The sequence below is a fragment of the Vitis riparia genome, chromosome 4, assembly GCF_004353265.1.
Source record: "Vitis riparia cultivar Riparia Gloire de Montpellier isolate 1030 chromosome 4, EGFV_Vit.rip_1.0, whole genome shotgun sequence".
Lineage (NCBI taxonomy): Eukaryota > Viridiplantae > Streptophyta > Magnoliopsida > Vitales > Vitaceae > Vitis > Vitis riparia.
In genome coordinates this window covers 18,110,752-18,129,121 of record NC_048434.1, presented here as the reverse complement: position 1 = coordinate 18,129,121, position 18,370 = coordinate 18,110,752, and the positions used below count along the sequence as shown (strand labels likewise).

Genomic DNA, 18,370 nt, shown 5'->3' with positions numbered 1-18,370 from the left:
CAAATTCAATCCAACAGTTCGCAGGAGATCCATGCTTCAGCTAAATTCCAATCCCACTGCCCACAGTCATGTGCGTTCTCATCTGCAACAAATGGTTTGAGCCTAAGACCTGTAAGAAGCAAAACTTTGATATCTAAACGTGCCTACAATCAACTCTAAATCTAACACTAATATTTATCAAGCAGCTTCCACTGAAACAATAGCAATATTTATCAGGCAGTTTACACTGAAATAATAGGCCGCATTCTCAACAGTAACGAGATCGGCATTGATGCGCCCAGCATGATGCTCCTGTGCCTTGAGCCCATGAACCTGGTTTAAAGCCGGTATTGTTACACCCTAACAATTCCTCCCCTAATATGATGCTCCAAGGGCGACCAATCCATAAGGCTTAAAAGTAGCATTGTTGTATTAACCTTTTTATCAAATATATTATTTTTAGATTTATAAGCCATACATGTATAATTACTATCCAATGGAAACATAATACTCTTAACAATTTAATAAATATTTATTTATGATAATTTAATAATTTATTTATTAATAATTAAGATAATAATTTCTTTCTATAGACCACAAGTATTATATTATAGGGTTTTACTCTAGTAGTAAGTCTTGATTTGCTTTATAAAAAAGAAGATATCAATCAACTTCTCAATTTTCATTTATGGTGCACTTTAATTTGCTGAATTCAATTGCACCCATGTGGTACTCGTGCGAAGACACTGAACTTGTTCGTCCATTTTTTTGGTTCCAATAAAATTAAATTTAATATTTGCACGACGTCACCATTTTTTCCTTTTTCCTTTTTGGGTTGCTAGACACAAACCTAGGTGGACCCAAGCCTCATTCACAAATCGGCTTAGCCTGATATCCCCGGCCCATCATTGATGCCATGGAGTGGACTCCTAAGATATATCGCCTCCCACCGCCCAACACGCCCGCTGCCAGGAGAGGTGAGACTCTTTGACAGAACTCAGTGCCCTTGCAACTGAGTCCTCACTCGCTGCTAGAGTTCTCTTTTTCATCTTCTTCATAAGGGTTTTGTTTTTAACAGTTGATTTGTTGTCGAAGAAATCGACTGATCTCTGAGGCAAAAATTAGTTTTTCGTCTTTTTTATTAATTTGTCTGGTGCCGTTATTCTGGTCCACATTAGGGTTTCGGTTTACATTGTGAATTATTGTGTCCGAACTACTGCAACTGAATTTTCAATTTTTATTGAAAATCTTATATCATTTTTATCTGTGATATATTTTCTTTTTCTGATATTTTCCATTAGGATACTTGTCTGAAAATGAAAATTCATGAACGTTGAAGGAAGAAAGTTAAACAGATAAAGAGTTTTGATGGTTATTTATGTTCAGGTTTTTGGGTGCCCATGGATATATTGGAAGAAGTATGCTTTTTGCGGCTATGGGGAGTGATCGGGCTTTTGGGTATTGGAAGAGCTCCATTAGAGCCTTACATTCCCTTCACCAATTCAGACAAAAGAAACCTGTTCAGAGAACTAGTCAAAAGTTTAGGAAACCGACTGAGAAAGAAAATGTAGACCATAAAATTTACATGAGGGATACCATTGGAAATATATCTAAAATATTAAGGTATTTGACTTGGGATTCTGCTCAAGAACAGCTAGAAAAGCTCTCCATAAGATGGGATTCTTATACTGTCAATCAGGTGCTGAAATCCCATCCACCAATGGAGAAGGCTTGGTTGTTTTTCAATTGGGCTTCTCGGTTAAAGGGTTTTAAGCATGACCAGTTTACCTACACAACGATGCTAGATATTTTTGGAGAAGCTAGGAGGATTGAGTCCATGAATTATGTTTTTCAGCAGATGCAAGAGAAAGGAATTAAGATTGATGCAGTTACTTACACATCACTGATGCATTGGTTTTGCAATGATGGGGATATTGAGAGAGCTGTGAGGGTGTGGAAGGAGATGAAAGCTAAGGGTTGTTGTCTGACTGTCGTTTCTTATACTGCTTATATGAAGATTCTATTTGATAATAAAAGAGTGAAGGAGGCAGCTGATGTTTATAAGGAGATGCTTCAATCTGGATGTGCTCCAAATTGTTACACTTACACCGTCTTAATGGAGCATCTAACTGGTTCTGGTGAGTGTGAATCTACTTTATATGCATATTGCCATTTTTTTCCAATTATTTTCTTCAGTACAGGTCTCTATTACTATTTTCTGTATGCTTTCATTCTGCTTTTCTTTTTCATTTCAGATATATCAGTGGTCCTCAAGCTTAACCATATTACTTTTGGGTTAAATGCTTTTGTTCTGATATTGCTTGTTTAGAAAACAGAATATTATTGTTTCTCCTAGGGTCTAATTTTCAAAAAGTGTTTGTGAAATGAGTTGGCTAGTGCTTGATCTCTGATATGAACTATTATGTCAATCCCCAAAAGTGAAGGCTTTGTCGTGAAATTTGGAATTTTAGTAGATAAAATTCAGGTTTGACTAGACACAAGCAATAAAAATTGGTTTTGTAAGGCAGAAATGTGGTAATACTCTCTTGCCTTAGAAAACCAGAACTGATTCATAATAATTCAAACTGATGCTCAACTTCAAATGAGTTCAACTAAATGATTTTAGCAATGAAAACTCCAAATGATCTTCTCAACACGAACACTCATATCTGAATTGTATATTTACTTTAAAGTCAATTCACTCAATTATCTGTATGTTTTTTAGGAAAGGTCCCCGGTCTATGACAGTATTGAAACTTGAAGCACAATAAATCAATTCATGATTACCATGATGAGATTACATTGAATATTGACTGCTCTCCCTAGTTGGAGAGGTTAGCCATTCATGATCTGCCAAGAACTCCGGTAATGGTGTTCAAGCTTTACAAAGGTTGAAAGATGAAGATTAAAAAGGAGAACAAGAATCTAATCTCTAACTAAAAATCTAACCAAGAGTCCAAGAAAATGTCTTTAGAAACTTCTCAAATGGAGCTATTTAGATCATCCTTATATGAAAAGAGCAAATATTGTTAAGCAATCTCTGGAAATCTTGCCTAAGGTTTGCTGGTGGTTGGCTCAGGCAAACTGCCTTATGCATTAAATGCCCTTCTTCTGCCTGATTTTGCACAATAGACTCACCCAGGGAGGGAAATCTCACCTGGATGAGTTTAGGTAATGTTGAATCATTGAGGCTCACCCAAGATCAGGCTAACTGCTCAATCTCATTCAAGCATGTTTAGGTAGTGTTATTCCTCAAATTTTGCTCATATACTGGCCCAACTCAGCCCACTTCACCCATGCACTCAACAAGGCGAATCTCAACTTACTTGAGCAAATTTCTTGACTTCAAAGCTGCAACTTTTATTCTTTTCAGCTTTCAAACACCATTGGATATTGAGCTTTCATTTTGAGGTGTGCAACTACCTGAAAAACATCAAAAACTCAAAGAAAACATCACAATTACCAGGATAAGGGCCTAACTCCAAACTTCATCAAAATGATATGATGATCTGTTATATTTGCTCCAAAAACACTTTAAATAAAACCTTATAAAATATCAATCTTGAGTAATCTCATCAGTTAGTTACTGGAATTCTTATTACTAACCACCTATACAATGAGTTGAATTGTCCAGAAGTATGGTGGAGCATTTCCTTTGAACATCATATAGAATCATGGGTAAGTATATCATAATTACTGTACTTTGATAAACTAATACAACCTGAGTAGTCTCAAGTTACCTGATGGATCAAGCTAGGAGCCTTTCAGCACAAGGCCATCAACTGGTCATACTTTTCACAGCTTTACTAGTCATTAAATTATTTGACTTCTATAAATTCAAATTTCGATGTTGCTACCATCTTTTCTCCATCACCCTTTTAAGAATTTGTTTTGCCATGATGTCTGCTATTCGTTGGATGCAAATAATTGCATTGTGAATTGTGCTGCTTCAGATGAAATCATGAAAGTACTTCTGTCAGCCCTTATGTTGGACCTAATTTGTGGTTGTCGTAGGCAAGCACTTGCTCCAGTTCAGCTGTATTGCCTGTCATCCCGTTTAAGACTCATTTCTATGTATTTGATATCTGAATCAACTTTTTTCTGATGTGATAGCTCATTTCTCAGTTGCCATTGTCATTGCTTGCATATGAATGTCTCCCTTGGACTTCAGGTTTTGTAATTTCTGGTCATGTTTCAGGCAAATATAAAGCAGCTCTTGAGATTTTTAGCAGAATGCAAGAAGCAGGGGTACAACCTGATAAAGCAACATGCAATATTTTAATTGAGAAATTTTGCAAAACAGGGCAGACATGGGCAATTACCCAAATTCTTCTGTATATGAAAGACAACTTCCTTGTCCTTCGGTACCCTGTATATCTGGAAGCCCTTCAAACATTAAAAGTTGCAGGTGAGAGTGATATCCTCCTCAGGCAAGTAAATCCTCATTTGAACGTTGGGTTGAGCAGCAAGGAGGAGATTGTTGAGTTTAAAGAAACTGTTGCTGATGTTCACTCCACCATAGATAGAGGATTTGTATTACTTTTTTTGACAAAGCAAAATTTTTATGCCATTGACTGCTTGCTTACTGGGATGATTCATAAGAATACTCAATTAGATTCTGTGATTATTTCACAGATCATTGAGGTAAATTGTGCTCATTGCAGAATCAATGGTGCATTATTGGCTTTTGAATACAGTGTGAAAATGGGCATAAACATAGAAAGGACAGCCTATCTTGCACTGATGGGTGTTTTCATCAGAGCGAATTCATTCCCAAAGGTTGCAGATATTGTTGAGAAGATGGTGAGGGCTGGAATTTCCCTTGGAATGTATTTGGGTGCTCTCTTAATCTATAGACTTGGTTGTGCTAGAAGGCCTGGTTCTGCTGCAAAGGTTTTTGGTTTATTGCCTGACGACCAGAAAGGCACTGCTGCTTACACTGCTTTGATCAGTGCCTACTTCTCTTCTGGAAATGTTGACAAAGGACTTAAAATTTACAAGACCATGCAAAGGAAAGGGATCCATCCTGCCTTAGGCACATACAATTTATTATTAGCTGGTCTCGAGAAAAAGGGTAGAGTACGTGAAGCAGAAATCTATAGGAAGGAAAAGAAGACATTACAGACTCATGGTCATTCCCAAGATATTGTTTCCATGGATGAAAAGATTTGTAACCTTCTATTTTCTGGAAATTTGGTATCATGACATACAAATTGGGACCATCCGTAGCCTGATATTAATACATGCCTATTTTATCATCCTGCTGAGAAAATTGGGGTATATGCCAGCGTTAAGGGAAGTGTGAAAGATCATGCTGCTGTTCCTGTAAGTTGCCAGTTGAATGACAAATCTGAGAGGGAATGCCTATTAGTTTGTCCATAGGCCAAACTCAGTGTGCATACTGCTCGTAAATGCAAGAGCATATGAAGCAGCTGTGGGGGTACGAAGTGGGTAGCAGTGTGTTACTTGAGACTCCATGCTTGCTCTAGCAAGTTGGAGCAGGAGCAAATGCTGTCATTTAGGAAGTTTTTCTCTGATGATTTGGGAAAATGTTGCTAGTCTGATTTGAAATCCTATTTACAATAGCTTGTAGACCTGTAAATCTTTCATTTCATTTTCCAATGATTATTGAATGGTAACTGTTGTATGCAACTCAGGAAATTCATGTGTAGTGGGAGATATTTTGCATTTCCATGTCTTTGGTTGTGGGCCAACAGCAGCAGCAAAAACACGCATCTTTCTTTTGAGTGTCTGGCATCTTCAAGGAATCCTCTCTTATAATATGCACTGTTGTTGTTGATAAGGGCGACATATAGAATTGGCATTTCCAACAGGTCCATTCTCTTAGTTCCCTTCCTTTGGAACACCGAGTAAAAGCTTAAAGGGGATTTCAAATCAAGATCATGTGGATAAACTTGTTATTGCTCCACAGAGTGAATTAACAACCCAAACATTTGTCTCTCTTGGTGATGCCTTCCAAAGAAACAAGATGGTTTTAGCTGAGAAGGAAAATGGGCAGAGGCTAATTCGAACCAAATGAGTCTTACCTTGAACCGTATGGACATTTTTCATTTTCTTTCATTTGAAAAAAAAAAACTAAGGTATTAAATTGGTACCTATAGATCTTGCACTCTCCACCATTGAAATCATACAAAAAAGTCTAGGCCATTGGATCCCATTATCGTATGAAAGGAATGGGAATCAAACGGTAATAAAGGAGGCAGCTCTTAACTCCTATGAAAGGAATGGGGATTCCAGGTGTCTTAGTAAACGTATGCTACGTATGGAGAATAGCAGAGTATTTTGGAGTCTTGTGTATGACGATCACCAACCTTTGACCCCTGATACACTAACGCATAAATTAAGGTGGAAGTTGGGTTGTATGCTTTACCCATCTTCACTAGCCATAACCTGCACTTGTCTGCCCTTCCATCCATTAAACAAAAGGGAGGTGCTATGCCTAGTCAGTTTCCACAACGAAGTAGCACAAGTTTTCTAAATGTTCTCTTTCTTATGCTTCACAGGTGACACAACCATAGCCATATTGTCATCCTCCCTGCAGGACATTTTGAACCTGTTTGGACCACTACATTAATTATCTTGGGGAATGGAAACTGCTATGTTTGGTTCACGCCACCTGGATTAGGAAACAAACCACAACATGAGCCTCCTTCCAATTCAGAAAAAGATGGGTGTGTTTCCCACAAATAATTGGCGCCGTCCGTGTCCATGCTCACCCGAATTTCTGAACCCCATCTTCTGTATTTGTTTAAGTCTCTGCTTTTCAAGCACAACCTCATTGACTGGTTGATGATGACAAATTCCTTTGGGAAGATTAGTTTTGACCTAACAATCCTTCTTCCATATTCTCTGCATGAGTGGATAAGCTACACGTCATGCTGTTCATAGATCTAATTATCTAGGTTCCATGTGCAAAATAAACAAGTCCATTAACAGGTATTAGCATCATTTCTTTCATTGAATGATGAAAATGTTCTGGCACCTTCCTATTCTTGACAAAATCAAATTATTATTTATTGTATCTTTTTCTTAGAGCAACTTTGGAAGTCTATCAAGCAATGTGTTTAAAACGCGGATTAAAACTTCTTAAATGGTCCCAACTATTGAAAATTCATTACCATAATCCAAGTCTGACACATGATGCCTTTGTCTTTGAAGAATAAAATGAAGACGTGGGTGGCATCCCCAGCAACAAAGCAAAAGAGAGTGAAATCTTGTGCTTCTCAGAGATGCTAACCTAAATCTGCTAGACCCTGTAAATGAAGGGCGCTCTAGGTAGCATGATTTTAGACGAATACTTCGGATGGCAAAAAACATTTGGGAATTTGCGTAGGCTTAATGTCATGGAGAATAAAAGCCAAAGCCAAAGCCACAGCCCCATCCAACATCATCACAAATCCAATAATGCTTCAGAATATATGCAATCCAATTGACTGATGAAAACTAGTGCATATGTACGATATTTCTTTCTTTTTTTTTTTTCTCTCTCTCTCTCTTTTTTAGTGGATGGATAGGGGATGTATGGATTATTACAGACTAAGAGGCTGAGGTTCCTTAGACCCCTTTGTCAACTTCACTTCTTTATCACACTTTTACATGTCTAAAGTTTGACATAAAATGCAGAAAAAGCAATATTCCAGGAACATTCCTATTCCCTAGTTGAGAGGAAGGAGAACCATGCCTTTTTAGCATGAAAAGGGCTTCATCCTTTTCCCTCCCAACAATTATTTACCATTTCCTTCTTTTATATATGCAGTTCACAAATTGCTAAGAAATGGTCAAGGATAAAACAAGTTCAGAGCATCCAATCCTCTAAATTATTGAAGGAGGCGGACATTTGAGTTTCGATGTCTGTATAGACCGATTCCTATGGTGTACATCAATACCCACATGCAAGCCTCACCATCCATCTTCACTTATTGCAGTGACCCCCCACCTCTATCCTCATACCATTATTCTTTAGAATGCCTATCTTTATTTTTTGGCTAATCTGTAGGATAATGGCCAAGCCTATGAATTAACTTTTAGATTAGTTTCTTCTTTAATAAATACAAACAAAAAACACACTCATTTGTAAAATAGATCATTTTGCATGACAATTTGGTTCCAACAACCATAGTTATTCCCCTACCCACCAAATCCATCATCACCTGGTGGAGGTCTCATCTCCAGCAATTACCAGTTACTGGGTTGACAAAAAATGGGAACCACAAATGGGAATTACCCTTTCGGAAATTGCTGGAGATTTCGCCGGTGGCAGTTTAAAGCGACTTCTGGTTCTGGATATGAACGAGGCGGCGTATGTGGCGACACGTTTGAGTAAACCCACCTCCCACATCTTAGTTGTTGCCAAATCATTAATTGTTGTACACGTCAGAGGCACCTAATTCCATGTAAGCCATCCCATTTTTTATTATTTTGACTCAACCCACCAGGCACATGTTTCATCACACGCGTTAATCATCGATCCGTTCCGGCCCCCACCAACTCAACCGTAATCCATTCTCCGCGTTCCTACACAAGTCCACATCATCGCCCTAGCTTTAGTAATTAACGACCAGATCGCTGTGACACGTGTAGCTTCGTTAGCATGGTTTACAATGTGATATTTGCTCTCGTGAATGGCGTTACCAATTTCTACAGGGAATATGCTGTGAATATTTCAATATTTTTGGTCACCGCCACATGCCATTGCACCCTCCTCGTGTCCTACTATCGACTAATCAGCCACGAAGATTTCTAAAATTTAGAAACCGTTTAAATAATTTTATGACTTTGTTTTTACTAATATCCTTTTTTATTCAAATTAATTTAACAAAAAAAAATTTTCGTACACAAAAATCTTATTTTTAAAAAATAAATTTATTTAAAATAAGAATAATGAAAGATGAAAGAGATGATATTTATTAATAAAAAATAGTTTTTAAAAAGATGATTTTTTTTTTTAATATAGCATTCTTTTTTTAAAAAGCTAATTTTGGAAGTATTTTACAAAATACTATTTTAGAAAAAAAAATAATATAATTGAACCGAAAAATCCTATGACTACGTCCAGACGTAGGGCAGAAAGTAAATCAGTGGTAACTTGTAACCTGTAACGCATTTCTCTCTTTCTAATTCCAATATATCTCGATATATCGGATTGTTTATAAATTTGAACGGCCATCTTCCGAATCCGCGGGAGCTATATATTAGGGAGGACAGGCACCCCATTGTTCATTCCACTCAGATTGTTGGATCTCCGAACGCCACCGCTTCTCTCTTTCTTTCTCTCTTTCATTAATGGCGTTCAAAGAAACCCTAGTTAAGAGGGTCTTCAACATATCGAAATCCTCAACTCAGGCCCTAAGAAATTGCCGCATTTCATCGCCTTCATCCTCAGTGCGGACCCTCATCCCTCCCACCAAAGCTCCAAATCCCGGTCATGATGGGATTCTCCGGCGGCTTCTTCAGAGAAGGGCGATATTCCAGGCGGCGATGAGGGCCCCGGAGGCCCTGTCTCTGCCGGTGGGTGAAAAGCTGATAGAGAAGCTGCGAGGGATGGACATTGCCAGAGAAAGGCTCCGGCTGGAGGGGCTGCGCCCGCCGGAGATGAAATCGGAGGCGGTGGAGGGGTTATCGGCGGAGGATGCTCGGAAGTTGCTGAGGTTGGCGCAGTTGGAAAGGGTGAAATCTATGCTAAGAGAGGTGCGTAAAAGCTGGATACCGTATTCGGAGTATGTTGAGATCTGCGTGGAAGGCTGTTCGGATCCAGGCCAGGGACCGAGGTTTGCAAAGATGCTGGATGAGTCTGGAACCGTTATCGTCCTCGGAAACATTGTCTTGCTCCGCCCTGAACAGGTTCATATTTACTCCTTTTTTCCTTATTAATTAATTAATTAATTTAATTAATTTCTATGAATTATGTTTCCAATTACATACGTTTAGATTTCAGAGAGGGCAAGCGAGTTCCATTTGCAAGAATTTGTTTTCAATTTTTTTTTTCCTCACACCACCGAAATCTGATATGTTTTTATTATGTTTTATGTGTTTTTTTCCACAGGAAACTGAACCCTTGTTTCTCCAAAAACGTGTTAAAGGGTTTCAAGTTTGAGATGGATAGCCTTAGAGGGCTTTAGGGCTTTAAAACAAATCTAAAATAGGAAGGAAATAAAGAAAGAGATCAAAACAAATCTGGAGAAAATCTAAGCCGCACAGAAAAAAAATTAGAATTAAAAAAAAATTAAGGTTTGTAGACAGTTCATCAACCTGTTAGAGAGAGACGTGTCCAAAATTCCTGGTTGAGTGTACAAACCGCGTGAAACGCATCTAAATTTTTGGTTCTTCATTGATCTGCTCGATAGGAGGCCCTAGTTGGGATGGTCCCCGTGAGATATGAACAAATCTAGCTTAGCCTCCACCATTAAGCTTTATATAGGAAAGGAAAACCCCAGATTCTGAGATTTCTTGTCTTTTATCTTGTTTTGTTGTTTGTGGGTTATGTTGAGCGAGGAGCATAGGTGAGATTGCAGGCCCAAGTTCATATTGTTGGCACTACATTTTATGTAATCATGAGCCAGAAAAGCCCAACATTCATGTAGACAAACGTGAAGTTGAGCCATGTTTTAAACCAAAGATTTCACAATTTTCTATTACAGGTAGCAAAAGCCATTCAAGGCCTAATTCCTATGCCAGTGTCCTTTCAAAATGATGAGAGAAAGGAGGAGCTCGAAGGGATGGAAAGACAGAAGGTGGTCATCGACAAGGAGGCGGAGTCGTTGGTCCGTAGAGAACTCTGGTGTGGGCTGGGCTTCTTCATGGTCCAAACACTGGGGTTCATGAGACTCACTTTTTGGGAACTATCTTGGGATGTGATGGAGCCCATTTGCTTCTTTGTTACATCCATCTACTTCATGGCCGGCTATTCTTTCTTCCTCAAGACATCCAAAGAGCCTTCTTTTGAAGGCTTCTTCCAGAGCCGTTTTCTGGCTAAGCAAAAGCGGCTTATGAAGAGCAAAAACTTCGATGTTGGCAGATACAACGAGCTTCGGAAAGCTTGTCAGTCTTACTCTTCATCCTCAGAGCAAGCTTCATCAACTACATCTTTGTTGTATGATTCTGAAAGGATGCCGCTCGGTTCTCTGCATCACTAATTCAAGAGGAAAATTTTGAAAAAAATAAAATTACAATTTTGTTTCCGTTTCTTAACATGTCTGTAGATTTGCGGCATCCTGTGTACTATGATGAGAGAGTTTCTAGCATTCATGAATGAATTACGAAAGTTTCTAGCAAATTCCTTGAAGCACTACTTGATGGTTATCAATTTCAAGCAAATCCCTTGCACCAGACAACAATTTGAAACTGAAAACAAGAAAATATGCACTGCTCTTGATTTTTCCACCTCTCATATCAAATTCTCTCCACAAATCAGGGTCCAACATCCATTTCAATGGTGCCACTCTCTCCACGTCATGAGGAAGTTGGCAAACTAATTTATGATGATCGTCATAAATGTAATGTTGTGGGAAATAGTAGCCAACACAACATTTTATGGCATTTCATGGTGAAATCCTAAAATCTCTTAATTCTTCAGTGTGAAACATCCAGCAACATTTCATTGATTGATTTGGTTGATCATCCCTGGGCCATCGCCCATCATTCTTTGCTGTTGAAGCGTGTACTCCTGTTTCGAGTTCTTCGGAGGTGGGAGGCCAGACTCTCAAGTCAGTATCAATCAATAGAATGGGCCATACCATGGCGTGTCATGGTGAGTATTGTGCCACTATCTAGAATAATCGAGGAGAATTATGCTCAGGACGTTTGATTTAGTATTAAGCTGGGGAAGGTTTTTATTGGCCAGGCCTAGTCTGCTTCTTTCACCGTACTTAGACTCCTAAGGATTGGTAATTGAAACTGTATTAGAAGTTGGTGAATAACGCCCGGTCCACATATCAGACTAACGTGGACACATGGCAAGGTCCAAGTTCAGTGTCCTCCTTAGGCACCACCGCCCATTAACATTAGAAATTTAGAACACGAAAGCCTCGAGGAGCCCCTCACCGGCAACTGCACTTGGACTTCTTGTTTTTTTACTATCATCCAAATCACTGAAAAAACACATGGATATATAATAAATATATGAATAACATAAAAGTAAGTAAAAAATTGAAACTCACAAGCAAAATTGATCTAATGCTAAAGTTTAACTTTATCCTCTTAAGATGAATTTGTCCTACTTAGATGTTTATAGTTTATTGGGAATCGTCTCGCAGAATATAACAATCACTTTTTTATAATAGTAACATTTTAAATAACAAAAAATAATGAATTACTTAGTGATTTATATTCTCTTGAATGTTAAGTATTTAATAAAAAAGAGAAATGACTAAACTTGATGTTTAAAGGATTTGAATGTTTTAAATGACAAGAAAAGATAATGAGTGAAGAAAATGAATAATTGAATGAATGAAAAATTAACGAGAAATGTTATGGGTTTCATTATTTATAGATTTATTGATGACTTATTAAAAGAGGTGTATCTTTAAAATATTAGACAAGTCCTTTGAAATTAGTAGTATCCACGGGAAAAAGATACATCTTAATTTCCATTCACCAATATAAATATTTCAACAGTAACTTTAATAAATTAATTTTTTCTTGTTTTGAACAATTATATATATATGGTCTAGATCATGTGTATTTCAGAATTCATATTTAGCCCATGGGACAAGATTTGTCCATAGCAGGCCGAAAAAAAGCAAATAATTGGGAAACATCAGTGCCCATCAGGTACATTCATTTTGTGTGTCCGCGTTTCTTTCTCGTTTTCTTCACGGCCGAGTTCAGACTTCATACACGTGTTTCAGTCTTTACTTGGCAGCCCATCTGCTTGCTATAATGCCTGTAAAAACAAGGATACAAAATAGCCGCGTCACTGTTATACACCACCCACCTACGATTTTCTCGTGTTCACCCACAAGATTTGAATTGATCGCTAGCGTACAAGAAATATGTGGCCTAAAAAAAAAAGCTAGTAGAGTAGGAAAGAGAGGAAAAAGAAGGTTGAGTGTTTTATGATTGTACGATTTTATAGGCTCTTTCAATCATCTTCTCTTCAATTGCCTCCATCATTACGAGGGTTTGATTTTCACTTGAAAACGACAATTAGCCCATATTGGATGGGATTTTGTTTTAGTGGCGAAAGGCTTCAATTGTAGATAAGATTGCATTTAATTTTATTGAAATCGATGATGAAAATTTTGATAATTACGAATATATAAAAAATATATCGATATTTTGAAAAAAAAAAATCGATAAACTTAAAATTAATCAAAATTTATAAAAATATAAGAAAATTTTCATAAAAATATAATTAAAAGTATAATAGATATTTTAAAATTTTTTTATTAAAGAATTTGATATATGTATAATATAATTTATCATATTTGATAATAATATCATATGAATCCATAAAAATATGAATTTTATACGTGTATATTTATTATTAAATTATATTAAATATTATTTCATAATAATATTATGATATTTGATTATAATATATATAACTTAAAAATATATATTAATATTGAAATTATGATTCATTTAATTCATTTGTATTAAATAAATTATGACATATGTACAATTTTTTAATATTTAATTAATTCATTAATGATATTAAAAACACTATGAAGAAAATTATTATGATAATTTTTATATTTTTGGTAATTAATTAAAAGAAAATTTTTTATTTAATTATAAAATAATTATATTTAATTTGCTCTTTAAAATTTTCTTTTAAAATTTTCTTTACATGATGATTTTAAATATATATTTTAAGTGCAATTTACTTAGCTAAGGGCAAGCTTGTCTTGGTGGTTGATGTGTTGAATCCCAAACCTTTTGTTTGGGGCTCGAATCCCTTCAACAACACAATTATTTACTTATTTTGTAAAATAAAAATAATATTTTAAAATGTGTACTTTCGTTTTAAGTGAATATAATATCCTAAAATATACATATCTTATGTTATTCTCTATCTATCAACCAATTCCGAAATATTTTTAAGAATTGTATATTTTTTTACAACGTTAAAATATTATTAGTTTTTTTGTATATTAGAAATATAAATAATTGTGCAAATGAAATATAAAATATGTAGCCAGATCGAAAGCCAATACAACCCAAAGCCCAGTCCAGTATACCTTGAGGCCTGCTAGTCCACTCAAAGGCCCATGAGATGAGAAAATGGGCTGTCCTTTCCTGGACTCGGAAAACTATACATATTACCTTTTTTTGAAAAATCGAAATCTTATCATGACTTTGCTGATTGCTGCTCCATTCCTTGACGATGGCCCATTCCAAGTTCCAAGCCACCAGGCATTCCCCAAACCCCCCCACCCCACCCCCCACAAAAAATCAAAATTGATGGGTCTTGAAAATGTTGCTTGCCCCCCTGTTTCTTGTATCTGACCTTTCAAATGTTTCTGGTTGTGATTCGAAATTACCCCCACCCTTTGAAGACTTACCCACAATTTCTGGAATTTCTTTTCTATCAACTCTTTCATGGGCACGGCCCCAATGAGGCCGACATTAATATAATTTAATTTACATGCCGTGCCTTAGGGCTCGGTCAGAATGAACTTATCCCGGAATGCATGACCACTTCATGTATTGGTTTTTCCTCCCCTTTTTCCCAAATTTTTTAGGGCCTGCTGACCTACACTTTAACTTCCCTTAATCGGTCATTTAAGAGCTCGTTTCTGGTAGGGTGTAAGCACAATTGAGAAAACTGATAAATCAATTTAAACCAAATCGATTATATTATCTTGATTTTTAATAATAAAAATATAAGTTTAATTTGAGAATTTTGAAAACCAATTTTATGTCAATTTTTTTTTGTATTTTAACCAATAAAAATTAAACCAAATTGACATTTTAAGACTTATATAATTATTTGATATTTGATAAGTTTTTTTATATTAGATTCTATTAATATAATTCATTGTTATATTATGATAAATTAATTTTAAATGTATTTAACATACTTTTTAATATGAAATTAAAGCTAATTTAATTAATTTTAAAAATAGATTAAACTTAAAATCTAATATAAACTCGAGTGAATGAGTTGGATTCAAAATAAAAACAAATTTACACTTGAACTAAGTATTAAAAATGGCTATTAATGGGATCAAAATCGATCTATAAAAATAAAACCAAACCAATATTAAAAAGTTTGACTTGAATAGATTTTTTCACTTGATTCGGTTTCGATGACGTATAAAACCAATTCTATTAGTTGAATTCATTTTTATTCAAAAACCGACAGAACCAAGGTTGTTGGTGGTTTCTAACATGGACACGAGAGGTGGTTCAAAGTTGAAGAGGTCGATGACCAAAACTTATGGATGGTCAAGTTAAAAACCATTAACATTCACCAGGAAAGAGTGGACAATGTGGAAAAAACATCCCATCATGAGACGACTCGGCTATCGGCTCGCCTTGTCGTTTTATCTGCGTGGGTTGACAACTTGACGCACTCATAGTATAGTCGGGGATGACATAAATATTCCATTGCATATGCCATTACAATTTAGTGGAGTGGGTAAAGTAGCTTTCATCGGACCACAACTTCATTGATTGATGGGAAGAAAATTAAGTAAATGATTGGTTTCAAAAAAATTTAAGAATATATTACAATGAAAAGAAAATAAAAAGATAAATAAAAATCCTTGCGAGCCTTTTGCGTCAAATCCTTAAAAACTATACCACCTACTATTTTGTGCAATTTTGAAATCATATTTCATAATTTTTTGAGAACTTATTCTAAAAGTAAAATAATTTTAGAAATTATATTTTAATTTTTTTTTGAAATTATTTTAATATAAATAAGTATTATAATTTTTTTAAAAAAATTTGGAAGTAAAGAAAACATTTTCAAAACATTTAAAATTCTCAAAAACTTTTATCATAAAAAATATGATTTTTTTTTTAGAATTAATTTAGAAATTATTCTTCAATCGACCCTCCTCAATGTGTATCTTCTTCAAAAACTTTTTAAACCATTTTCATATTTATTAAAAATAATTTGATTCAAAAGTGTAAATGTTTGAACAAGAAATAAATAAGAGGGAAATGGGCTCAAACATATATATATATATATATATATAGAATCATAAAATATAAATCAAGTTTATAAAATATAAATTTAAAGTATTTATTTAATAATAATTAATATTTCATACTTTTTTTTTTTGTCAAATATACTATTTTTAATCATTCAGATACTACATTAGTAAGGTACCTTTGACATATGAGAATATGAAATTTAAATTATTTTTAGAGAGGTTTTATTTTGTAATTATTTTGATACGAGGGCATGTAAATATAAATTTTTCAAAAAATTATTAAAATTCAATGAAAATATTTGTCAAAGTTTGACCGTAAAAGTCCATAAACTGAATATGAAATCTCTATTTCAAGAAAGAAATGCCTTCAATTAACTTCATAAAAATCAAGCTTGGGCCCATAAATCATTGCTAAAAAAAAGTTACATAGCAAGTGGATTTCTACTCAAATATGTAAATAAGTAAAAATAAAAGTATACACTTATTTAGGTGAAATTGATGTAACCTTTAAACTTTCATAACCTATTGTTGAACCATATTCATAAAAGATACACTACCTTTTTACACAAGAAAAGGGGACCTCTTGATTTTTGGCCCCATTAACATTATAGGACTAGGTAAAATAAAATCAAGAAAAAAAAAGCTCCCACCAATTCAAAGATTCTTATCTTTAATCTTGTTCTCCACCTTCGTCTGCTTCGAGGCAGAGCAGGAGTGGAGTACTGAATCATCATCTTCAACCTGTCTCCTCCTCAAATGCATCTTCCTGACAAAGGAGTTAACAAAAAGAAGCAAAATTGCAGCATTAAGCACAGAATTGAAGATCCAGGCCCCAATTCCATTACAGCCACCTTTCCTTAAGTGAAGTAAAAGGACCCCCGCATGGCAGAGGACATTAGAGCCCAGAAAAACCATCTGGCAGCTCAACACAAATGGGAAGCATGTACTGGGCAGCCCGATTGCCGTCCAGAACTTGTAGCCGTATACAACAGAGTACACCAGGGTGGCCAACATGATTTCCACTAATTGGAATGACTGTGAGAATTCAAGCCACAGAAACGACATGCATAGCAGCATTAAGTTATTGAAAATGTTGAGTAAACCTAGCTTACGATGTTCTAATATGGTGAAGTATGTGCGGAACATGTGGAGGAAGCGAGAGAGGTAGTAGGCGTATGACCAGAAGAAGGCCCGCCCCGACGGCCGTGTCCCCAGAGGGAAGCACAGCAGCCATTGTAATGGGGTCTTGGACCTCCGCCAGAACCACCGGGTGTCCCGGATCTCGGCGGCGGCGGAGAAAAGGGTCCCGGTGAAGATGACGGCTGAAATCAAGGCCATGGAGAGGCTGTAGACGGCGGGAATGGGGCCCAGAGGCACGGGTCTGCGGCGGCGGAAGAGGACCAAGATGAGGTGGAGGACGAGAGATAGAGTGAGGTAGAAGGCCATGGAGGTGAGGAGAAAAGACCAAGTGGAACCCCATGACTGGGTGGGGCTCCACCGGAATTTGATGATTGCTGGGTGCTCCGATAGCCAATAGACTAATCTCTGGATCATCGTTCCCATCGTCGACCGAATGGCTTGATGGGAACGATCAGACGTTGGCTGTACGTCCACCGACGATGATTATGAAGAACAAGAAGACCCCCCCTTTCCACAAATTTTTTTGTTGATCGTTTGGAGAGAGAGAGAGAGAGAGGGAGAAGGGGTGAATGGGGGTGTGGGCGGTGGGGAGAGAGGGATTATTAAAATAGGAAGATGGAGAATGGCTGGTGGACATCAAGTGTTGGAAAATCTGTTGAAATCAAATTAAAATTTATGGGTGCTACATTTCATCCAACAAGAGTTTTTAGATTTTGTGGTAATTTAAGCCGTTGCCTCAGCTCTTGGTATTGGAACTACTATTTTCCTTATACTCATCACACGTGTTGCTCGTGTCAGAGAATCCATTCAAATCTGTCGGGGACTGGGGACTGGGGACTGGGAGTTGGACAGCCATTTGATGGATGTAAGCCTGTAAGAAGAAAATGACACGTAGGTTAGAACAAAATTGAATCATTTAGGATACTAAAGACAATTTTTATTAACCATTCAAGGACTACAAACAACTTTTTTTTTACTTAAATTCATTCATATCCGTAGGAACTTCCTATATAACTTAATAAGCTTTGATCTAAATTATTTGAAGGTTTTGGCCTACAAATTTCAATTAATTTTTAAAATTATAAATCTATTGACTAAAAAATAAATATCTTATATGTAAGGAT

General features: G+C 36.2%; 3 protein-coding genes across 4 annotated transcripts; 2 read left to right on the top strand and 1 right to left on the bottom strand.

Moving 5' to 3' along the window:
* The first annotated feature begins 27 nt into the window (after positions 1-27).
* On the top strand, positions 28-5,667 carry LOC117912284 (pentatricopeptide repeat-containing protein At2g01390). 2 transcript variants are annotated; one of them, XM_034826813.1, is made up of 4 exons: positions 28-111; positions 822-956; positions 1,366-2,117; positions 4,178-5,667. In XM_034826813.1, exons 3-4 carry the CDS (start codon positions 1,400-1,402, stop codon positions 5,182-5,184), a joined length of 1,725 nt encoding a protein of 574 aa, XP_034682704.1. In that variant the 5' UTR covers positions 28-111; positions 822-956; positions 1,366-1,399; the 3' UTR covers positions 5,185-5,667. The 2 variants fall into 2 exon arrangements, with proteins under 2 accessions (XP_034682704.1, XP_034682703.1); XM_034826812.1 differs by lacking the exons at positions 28-111; positions 822-956 and having other exon boundaries at positions 963-2,117.
* A 3,509-nt stretch (positions 5,668-9,176) lies between these two features.
* LOC117912000 (calcium uniporter protein 2, mitochondrial) lies at positions 9,177-11,272 on the top strand. The gene is made up of 2 exons (XM_034826400.1): positions 9,177-9,840; positions 10,638-11,272. The coding sequence occupies exons 1-2, from the start codon at positions 9,283-9,285 to the stop codon at positions 11,130-11,132; spliced, it is 1,053 nt and encodes a 350-aa protein (XP_034682291.1). The 5' UTR covers positions 9,177-9,282; the 3' UTR covers positions 11,133-11,272.
* A 5,214-nt stretch (positions 11,273-16,486) lies between these two features.
* On the bottom strand, positions 16,487-17,876 carry LOC117912148 (elongation of fatty acids protein 3-like). The gene has a single exon (XM_034826638.1). It carries the CDS (start codon positions 17,667-17,669, stop codon positions 16,761-16,763), a length of 909 nt encoding a protein of 302 aa, XP_034682529.1. The 5' UTR covers positions 17,670-17,876; the 3' UTR covers positions 16,487-16,760.
* Positions 17,877-18,370: the final 494 nt, after the last annotated feature.